The sequence below is a fragment of the Vulpes vulpes genome, unplaced genomic scaffold (assembly GCF_048418805.1).
Source record: "Vulpes vulpes isolate BD-2025 unplaced genomic scaffold, VulVul3 u000000648, whole genome shotgun sequence".
NCBI classification, from domain to species: domain Eukaryota; kingdom Metazoa; phylum Chordata; class Mammalia; order Carnivora; family Canidae; genus Vulpes; species Vulpes vulpes.
Window position 1 is genome coordinate 300,350 of NW_027325769.1, and position 10,594 is coordinate 310,943.

At 41.0% G+C, this 10,594-nt stretch overlaps 1 protein-coding gene across 1 annotated transcript in view; it reads left to right on the forward strand.

Annotated features, from left to right (window-relative positions):
* Window positions 1-10,068, forward strand: part of LOC112922134 (uncharacterized) — a 153,175-nt gene extending 143,107 nt beyond the window's left edge. The window contains exons 5-6 of the mRNA XM_072745314.1: window positions 5,572-5,713; window positions 6,247-10,068. Of these exons, the coding sequence (XP_072601415.1) occupies window positions 5,572-5,713; window positions 6,247-6,320 (216 nt within the window). The 3' untranslated portion in view covers window positions 6,321-10,068. The remainder of the gene's footprint in view (window positions 1-5,571; window positions 5,714-6,246) is intronic.
* The last annotated feature ends 526 nt before the right edge of the window (window positions 10,069-10,594 follow it).

Sequence of the window (10,594 nt, forward strand, 5' to 3'; positions counted from 1 at the left end):
ATTAATTAGCCAGAGCCATAGTTCTGCACAAGTCAGACTACCCATTGCTGCTTTGACTTTACTGTATATTATAGTAGCCATTCCACTTGCCCTTTGGTGGTGGAGCCCCTGCCACTCAGGATCCAATTATACCCATTGCATTTCAGTTTCCTGATTCATTGACTGCAGTTTCCACTGTGAGCTCTAGCCTACAGAGAAGAGTGGTCAGCTCTCCTCACATATTTATTCCTCACAATGCTAGTGGAAGGTCTAGCTTTTGGGTCCTCCCAGGGAGGAAGAGTAGGCTTTACATAACAAATCCACTCTAACATTCCAATCTCTCTAAGTCTTTGAATCTCTTCCTCTACGGTAAACCAAGGTATGTCCACCATTTCCAATTCACTCATGATTCACTCATGGTCAGCCACATTTTGGTTCATGTTTCATCATCCTTAAAAGAAAAAAATCTGAATGCTTCCTCCCTCCCCTAGTATCAGGAACAAGACCAGGATAAGTGTTCACACCACTTCATTCAACATAATAGTGTCAGACAATTAGTTACATTAGACAAAAAAAATAATGAGAAAAAAAGTCATCAGATTCTAAAGGAAGAAGTAAAGCTATCTCTATTTAAAGATGATATCATCATGTATATAGAAAATCCTAAGGAATACACTTAAAACTATTAGAACTAGCAAATGTGTTCAGGAAGGTTGCAGGTTCTAAGATCAATACACAAAAATAATTGTGTTCCAACACAAAAGTAAGGAATAAATCCAAAAATGCAATTAAGAAAATAATTTCATTTACAATGGCATCAAAAAAATAAAATACTTAAGAATAAATTTCACAAAAAAATTCCAAAAATTATATTCTGAAAACTACAAAATACTGCTGAAAGAAATTAATACCTGATTAGAAAATAATGATATTGAATGATATTCAACATCATTAATATAACAATACTCCTCAAATTAATTATAGATTCAACACAATCCCTGTCAGATCCAAACTGGCTTTTTAATAGAAATTGACAAGCTGTTCCTAAAACTCATATAGGAATTTAAGGGACCTTAGAACAGCCAAAACAATCTTGAAAAAGAACAAACCTGGAGGACTTACACTTTCCAGTTTTAAAATTGACTACAAAGTTACAATAATCAAGACAGTGTGACACCAGCATAAATGCAAATATACAGAGCAAGTGAATAGAATTGAAAATTCAGATTTTACTCTCACACTAATGGTCAGCTGATTTCAATGAGGTTAAGAAGACATTCAGTGTGGAGATCCCTTGGTGGCTCAGCGGTTTAGCACCTGCCTTCAGCCCAAGGCGTGATCCTGGAGTCCTGGAATCGAGTCCCGTATCAGGCTCCCTGCATGGAGCCTGCTTCTCCCTCTGCCTGTGTCTCTGCATCTCTCATGAATAAATAAATAAAATCTTAAAAAAAAAAAAAAAAGAAGACATTCAGTGGAGGAAAGAACAGTCTTTTCAACAGATGGTGCTGGGACAACTGGATATTCATAAGCAAAGGAATGAAGGTGGACCCCTAACTCACATTATATATAAAAATTAACTCACACTAAATGTTACAAGGTAAATGAAAGAACTAAAAATAAACAATACTTAGAAAAAAATCAGAGGCATAAATTTTCATGACTTTGGATTAGTCAATGGTTAAATATAGATAATAGACTAAGCAACACCAAAAATGGATAAATTAATTTCATCAAAATTTAAAGCTTTTTGCTACACCATTAAGAACACCACTAAGAAAGTTAAAAGACAATCCATAGAAAATATTTGCAAGATATATACTTGATAAGTGATAAAGAGCTCTTAGAACTCAATAATTGGGGTGGCCTGGGTGGCTCAGCGGTTGGGTGTCTGCCTTTGGCCCAGGGTGTGATCCTGGAGACGCGAGATCGAGTCCCACATTGGGCTCCCTGCATGGAGCCTGCTTCTCCCTCTGCCTGTGTCTCTGCCTCTCTCTCTCTCTCTGTGTGTCTCTCATGAATAAATAAATAAAATCTTTTTTTAAAAAAAAACTCAATATATTTTTTTAAAAACAGTTCAAGAGTAGGCAAAAGATCTAAATAGACACTTTCCCTAAGAAGATTTACAAATGACCACTAAGCACAATAAAATACACTTGACATCATTAGTCATCAGGGAAATAGAAATAAAAATGATAGTGAGATACTAACTACTTCATATCCATGAGGATGGCTATTATTAAAAAGACAACTCAAGTGGTGATGAGATTAGAACCCTCATATACTGCTGATGGGAATGCAACATGGTGCTGTCACTTTGGAAAATGGCCTGGTAGTTTCTAGAAATGTTCAACCGTTGTCGTATTACCCAGAAATGTGATTCCTAGGTATGTAGTCAAGAAAAATGAAAGCACATGTTCACACAATAACTTGCACATGAATGTTCATAACAGCATTATTCATTATATCCAAAAAGTAGATTAATCTAAATATCCATAAACTGATGAATGAATGAATGAATGAATGAATGAAATGTGGTACAGCCACACAATGGAATACTATTCAGTCAAAAACAAGAATGAAGTACTGATACATGCTACAGCATGGATGAATCATGATAACATTTTGCCAAATGAAAGAAGTCAGTCACAAAAGACCACGTGATTCTCTTTATATGAAATGTCCAGTTTAGACAAATCTGGAGAGACAGAAAGTACTTTGTGGTTGTCTAGGGGTTCAGGCCTTGGGAGAAAAGAGAGAGACTGCTGATGGGCATGGGATTTCTTTTAGAAGTAATAAAAAGTGTTCTAAAATTGGCTATGGGGGTGCCTGGCAGGCTCAGTCAGTAGAGTATATGATTCCTGATCTCAGGGTCCCAAGTTTAAGCCCCACATTGGGCATGGAGCCTACTTAAAAAAATAAAATTGAGTGGCACCTTGTGACTCACTGGTTGAGCATTTGCCTTTGGCTCAGGTCGTGATCCCTGGGTCCTGGGATCAAGTCCTGCATCAGGCTCCCTGCAGGGAGCCTGCTTCTCCCTCTGCCTGTGTCTCTGCCTCTCTCTGTGTCTCTCATCAATAAATAATGTCTTTAAAAAAATAAAATTGATTATGATTTTACAACTTGATGAATAATTCTGTACTTTCAAGAGAGAGGTGAAACATATGATTATATATCTCAATAAAGCTGTTACATGTAAAAGATCATTTGAACATGTTTAACTTGTATAAAATACGTTCACTCCTGGTTTTAAGTTATTAAAATGTCCCAGAAACCAGCTCACAATTCCTGGCTGCTTTGGTCTTCTCTGAAAAAAAAAAAAAATGGTTCAGGACATATAGACCATTTTTAGCCTTAAATAAAAATACTTCTTTAGATGAAGAGTTAAAGTCAGAATGTGTTACAACATCTCCCTTGGGACGCCTGGGTGGCTCAGTGGTTGAGCATCTGCCTTTGGCTCAGGGCATGATCCCAGAGCCCGGGGATGGAGTCTCACATCGGGCTCCCTACAGGGAGCCTGCTTCTCCCTCTGCCTGTGTCTCTGCCTCTCTCTCCCTCTCTCTCTCTCTCTCTCTCTCTCTCTCTCAGTCTCTCATGAATAAATGAATAAAATCTTAAAAAAAAAAAAAAAGTCTCCCTTCTCTGTCTTTCTGGAAAAATGACTTTAACTCTTCACTAGAGGCTTGTTTACAGGAGATAGGCCCATGTAGATAGTGGAGGGATCTAGGTAGAGTCTTACAGGCAGAAACAATCCCACTTCCATCCAGATCCTCCACTGTCCAGGGGTTGGTCCCTGGGAGTTTGTGGGACACCCATGATGACAGAAAAGGGATATTTAGGCACAGTTCAGTCAATTTTCTCATAGCTTCTCAACACATGAAAGGTACCAGTCTTCTTAGCACAATTCTCAGCTTCTCCTTCTTTTTCCCTTTTTTGAGGCTGAAAGAACTCATTCTGCCTGACTTCAGGCCACGCCTCTCTATGCTACAGCTCCACTGATTAGTGGTAAAACATTAACTACAGAAATTAATACCTGGATATGTAAATTCCATGTCCCAACTTTAGGAAAGGTCAACATGAAGAAGGCCAAATAAGGTTCCTTAGCACAGGATTTCCCAGACCCTTCAATACATCCACAAGCCAGGACTACCCTCCAGGAGAGGTTTCAAGTTCACAGGATATCCCACACCTATTTGACTAGTAAAGGTTTTCCCCAGAAAATCTCATGGAACTAATGTCCTACAGAATACACTTGGAGCAACACCAGTGTCCATTTGTTTTAGTGATGAGCAAACTGGAGCCCAGAGAGGCTAAGTGACTGGCAAAAGTCATGCTGTAAGTTGCCGAGGGAGCCCAAACTTGAGCCCAGATCATCCATCTCTCAGGTGTCCTTTGCTCAATGATAGCACAATGGTCATGGCTTAACCTGTGATGAAAAGCTCATGAGTCATCCTTTCTGTGTTGTGTCTTAGAGGGTGTCATCCTCTCTCAGTGTCTAAACCAGAGGAATGAAATATTTGTACCATCCCCACAATCAGCAACTGTCAACTAGTAGAAGATAAACATGGTGAGCTCTCACTAGGGACACAGAAATGAGGTTTTTAAGCAGCAAGGATATTTTCTCCCGCTCCCATGCCCCTTCTATTAGATGGATGCTAAAACACTGGGACCCTAGAGGATGACAAAGGCATACAATTGAACAAGGTCTGTTTCCTGAACCTGCATGCAGAGGGAAGCCACGGATGTGCCTGCAAAGAGTCCCATATGAACAAGAAAGAACCTTCTATTGTGATAAACCACTGAAAGTTCTGAATTTGACACAGCAGTTCACATAGCCCTGATTAATACAATGAAACATTAAAAAAAATACATATGGGGCAAGGGAAGAGATGAGGAATGTCAAAAAGCAGGAGATGATGGATTCGGAAATTTGGGGACACAAAGCCATTCCGTCTTAACTAGAAAGAACCTGGCACAAAACAGATCAGCCCTTATTCTCAGGGACCAAGGGACCAATCTAGATCACATCAGCTCACTACACCTTCTACATGGTATCTCCTCCCCATTCCCACTGCCAGACCCTGAAGAGTCATCTTCATCTTCTGGCTGAATTATTCCAAATAATTTCCAAGGGGTTCTATCTTCTGTAAGCTGTCATCATCCTTGCCCCTTACTAAACCATTCCCCATGCTGTGTTTAGAATCACCTTCAAAACACACAAATCACATGATGACCCACATTTCTTCTACTCATTCCCGTAGCTTGAATCACTTCAATTAATTCCCAGTGTGACTACAGTGAAGGATATATGGCCCTCCTTTTCAGCTCTCACCACCCCTGTCTTTGGACTCTATTCCTCAGCCATTCAGAACTTCCTTTGACTCCTTGATTGGGTCTTGCCTCTCTTGCCTCTCAGCTATCATGGGGAATACTTCAACCTCCTGAAATGGGCTGCTCTTTTCCTTCTTCCCTGCTAAGGCCTCATCTCTTCCTTTACAACAGTGTGACTAACTCAACTTAGTTGTCACCTTTTCTGGGAAGCCTTCTCTGATCATCTCAGATGGTGTTAACTTTTTATTTTCTGTTTGCCCTTAGTGCCCTGCCCATGTCCCATCACAGAGTGTTCATGCTCTAATTGTATGCTTATCAATACCCTCTTCTGGAGTGATCCTTGAGGACACAAACACCTCATTTACCACTGGATCTGACCACTGCCTAGGGACTTGGAACAAAACAGGTGCTTGCAAATTGTTTCTCAAGGGAATGGAAGGGGGGGGGGGGATGGATAGTTGGCATGGAGGCCCATTCTGTCCAAGCCTAAGAGAAAGCTTTACTTAAGGGAGTAAGCAATGTTGGTTAACTATTAGTGAGCACAGGGTTGGATTTTTCTCCTTGTTATTTAATTCTGCTCCACAAAATGTCTTTTAATGTATGACACTCTAAAGTTGTTGTGTTTGCCTGTTTTAAAGGATGTGATTAATTTATTTTGTGTATTTATTAGATAAATTTGCCTGGTTGGTCACAAGGAATGAAGCGTGCACAGGCACAAAGCGTTAAGATTTTGGCTTTGAAGTCAGGATGTCTGTGTTGAGTCCTGCCATAAGATTTACCACAACCATATGACCTTGGGCAATGAAATAATGTTTCCACAATCCTTAGCAGAGTGTTTGGTACATATTAAGAACTTAACAGCTGGTGGCAATAGTTATTAATGTTGTACTTGCTACAAAAACTAATATTATCATTATTCTGCCCTAATATTGTCCTCAGATCATGATGGAGACATTACCGGGAGGGTGTACACTGTGTGCAGGATAAGTAACCAACCAAGACCAGCCCTGTGAGATCATCAGGGAAGACCTAATTCTCATCATCGGACAGACAAGAAAAGCCAGAGTCAGCAGGGTGAGGAGACCTGCTCGTAGTCACGTAGCCAGTCAGGGCAGAGCTGAGACTCAAACAAGAACTTCCAATTCCGAAGCCAGTTCTCTTTCCACTACACTGCACGGCCTCTGGGCTTTAGCACTTCCAGGTCCTACAGCTTCCAAGTTTCTAAGATCAAATAGAACTTAGGATTCCAAATAAGCACACTGGGACTGACTGTTCCCCTCTCTCCATTCATAGATGCTTGAGATTGTGGCCAGGTAGCATTGTGCCTGGGCAGAGCTCCTAGCTGTGGACCCTCTCCCTGGGCTCCCCTCTGCCAAGAGGCCAGACTGGTTCCCCAAGAGACCATAGTGTCCTTTTATGAAGTAGCTGCTGTAAATCCCCCAGGCCCAGGCTGGAATGCCACCTACCCCCCTGTACTCCAAAAGCCAGAGATGTTGAGTAGATGTATACCACCGAGACTGAACACACTTGCCACTTGAGTGAACATTAGGGTGTGATAGGTCTCTGAAGCCTAGTTCCAAGTGCAAACTGCCAAAGCAGGTAATACACAAAGTACTCGGAAAGTCATAGATTGTCCAAGCTTGATAGGACCCAAGGTCTTATCTTTGTCTGAACTATTTATTTTGTAGAGAAAATCTGAGCAGAGAAAAGGATAGGAACAAATACCCAGGGCATTGGTGGTGATGGAGGGAGGGGGTGTTCTGAATTTCATTCCACTGTCCTTTCCATCACACTAATACACACTTTTCTGGAGCATCATCGTAATTGGAGAGCCCTTATGGAGGTAGACTGCCTCACAGGTAGAAACCTGCTTAGGGCATTTGCCATCACTGGTGAGCCATTTTTGACACAGGTCATCTTTAGTGATCTGGAATGATCTGGAACACCTTCTCAGGATGAGATGGTTATTGGGAGGAGGGGAATGCCTTAGTCTGGAGACTTTGTGTAACAGAAGCCCTAAGAGAGTCCATATAGAGGTGTGGACAATTGTAGAGCTGTCAAGAATGATGCTCATTGCTGGGTTTTTCAGAGAAAATGCTCTGGAAAGATAAGACATTCAAAAGGTCATATCAGGGAAGTGGCTATCAGCCATCCAGTTACAGGAGGGAGCTCTTCAATGGGATTAGAGAATCCCCAGGCATCTGCCCTCCATAGGTGGGAGGGAAATTTTAAAGGGACCAAGCTGCTTTCAATAGTTCCTGGAAATTGAAGTCTTTGAGATCCTATAGAAACCCACAGGGGATCCCTGAACCAGATTTGCTTCCATCAGACAGATGGAGAACCTATCAAATGTCCCCTGTTCTTCCCAGTGTCCCAGTCACAAATCAGGGACAGGTAACTCCCTACAGTATGCCAGTGGCATGCCAGAGGAGTAAAGGAGTCTGTCCAAAGCAGACAACCATTTTCAATAATGGCGAGCTGAAAGTACAGCTGAAGAGGAAAATCATCTCTTAATTCCATCCCATCTAAGTCAGGAGACAGCATTTTTTTTTTTTAAAGTCTTAAACCTTCATTGTCCTTTTTGGTAGGGTTGCATGCAACAGTTTGAATAAACATCTGACAGATGACTAGGTAAATAAAAGAATGAATGAATGAATGAATGAATGAATAAAATGTTTGAGTTAATGAGTAAATGCACAAACTATCCAGGCAGAGAATGACTGTGGAGATACACAAGGGAATTGTGAAACCTTCATAACGCATGCATATATTTGCATGATTCCGTGCTGAAAAAAGAAGTTTATCTGTTTATATAATTCTGATCGGTACAGCATTTCCTCTTCTGTTCTTTACTCTCCTGGACTGTGTATAGCAAGAAACCTTTAACTATTTTGTTCTCTAAACATTTGGGCAGAATGAAAATAACTTTTTGGTGTTATTTCTTTTATTTCTCTAGCCAGTCGAACATTTGTTCCCAATCCAGAGCCCAAATGAGCTATTTTTCACTTAAACTCTTCCAGTCCTGTCTGTTGCCACCACCTGGCCTTGTCACCGTAACATTCCTTAACACCCTAGTAGACAAAAAACAAATGGAAGGCAGAAGACAGCAAAGGAGTAGAACTGAGTGGGGGGCTCTGGAGGAAGACGGCCCAGGGCTGTCTTCCTCCAGAGCCCGAGTCTTGAGTCCAGCATCTGATGAAGTGGCTTTGGGCAAGTTACCAACCTCTGGATAATAATGGAACATGCTCTGTGAATGCGATTATAAGTAGTCATGCAAGGAAAGTACATTGTATCATGTCTATTATACAATGAGCGCTCAATAAATTTTAGTTGCTGTTATATTGCATTGTTATGTTATATTGGATTGCATTATATTACATCATATTACATGTCCTACCGGATTGCTCGGTGTTGTATCATATTGTATTACATATGGCGCTAGTAAATTTACAGGGTCTTGCAGAACCAGTGCATACAGGTGCGTTGGCCAAAGTCACACCCTTCAAAAATATCTCCTCTAATCATTTCTGGACTTTCTTCCCCAGACTCAATTCCGCTCCTTCGTTCTCTATTAGGTACATCTAGAAAGTAGAATACATTGCTCTTCAAGGAGAAAACCTACTTGTCCTTCCTGTCACACTTTCCAGCTGCATCTGTGGCCAGGCTAAGCCAGGCTGTCCTGCAGTGCTTTCTCCTCCTTCCCACTCAGAAGTCACTGGAGTTCAGTCCTGAAGGGAGCTCTGTGTCTGTGGAAGAAAATGCACTTCCATCTCCTTTGTTGACCTGACTTTCACCCTTCCCCTCCAGCATTCCAAGCTCCTACTCACATCAGCAAGCTGCATTTTTAAAAGTTGACTGAGATTATGAAAGCTTAAGTTTAGGCGAGCTCAAGGATAGGGCCAATGCCAAGTCTGACAGCTTATTTTACTCCCTCCACTGGGGCAACCAGGCCAGGGTTATGTCACTGATAAAGGCCAGGGTTTTCTAGCAGCCTTGGACTGTTGGGCTTACTCTGGGGGAGGTATTTGATGCTGAAGACATGTCATCAAATCAGAGAAAATAGGTACGTGGCACAACTCTATTCTTACACCAGAGGTAAACACAGTTGGTTACCTTCTATCTTCTTCAGATTATAGAATCCCCATTTCTAAAGGGTGGCAACATGCTCAAGGAAGATAGAACTCTTCCCTCGGCCTGAGAGAATGAAATATAATTGGCTTATGCCAAACATGGCAATCTCACGCCCCTTTACATGTGACTGGCTTGGGAGTGGGCATGTGACCCAGTGAGACTAAAGGGACAGTCTCTTGATGGATTCTTCTCAAAATATTTGTGTTTTCTGTTAGAGTAGTAGCAAGTTCTATCCTGTCTGACTTGATTGTAAATGCATGGAAACATGATACCTGGAGCTACAGCAACCATTTTGTGATCATGAGGTAACAAGCCAAAGGGGCAAGGATAAAGGTGAAAAGATAGAACATGGGGGTTTAGATAGTATCATTAAGGTTTTGAACCAATCTGGAACCAGTGTCTTCTAGACTTTTATAATTTGTGAGGTGATTAACAGTTTCTATTGTTTTAGTCACTATTTCTTTTCTGCTACTTGCTACCAAACACATCTTATGTGATAAAAACATTATCCAACACATGTTGCAATTTTTGTATTTATATCTGTGGATTCTGTCTCTAATTTTTATATTTTTAACATTGAATTAGATCTGGGCATTTGGTAAGGGTCAATAAATGTTTGTTCAAAAGCTGTTTAGGTGATTTAAGAAATCTAAAGTATGGGGGTGCCTGGGTGGCTCAATTGGTTAAGCATCTGCATTTGGCTCAGATCATGATCCCAGGGTACTGGAATCAAGCCCTACATCGGGCTCCCTGCTCAATGGAGAGTCTGCTTCTCTTTCTCCCTCCTCTCTCTCTCTTTCTGTCAAATAAATAAAAATTTTACAAAGAAAATATTAAGTATGTGTGTGTGCACACTCACATGCACACATAATGGAATATTGCACAGCCATAAAAAAGGAGATCTCACAATTTGTGACAGCATGGATGGACCTAGAGGGTTTAATGCTAAGTGAAATAAGTCAGACAGAAAGACAAATATCATATGATTTCACTCATATGTGGAATTTAACCAAAAAATGAATAAATAAGCAAAGAAGCAGAAGCAGACCCATAAATGCAGAAAATAAACTGATGGCTGCCAGAGGGGAGTGGGATAAGAGAACAGACAAAATGGGTGAAGGGGGAGTGGGAGACACAGGTTTCTAGTTATGGAATG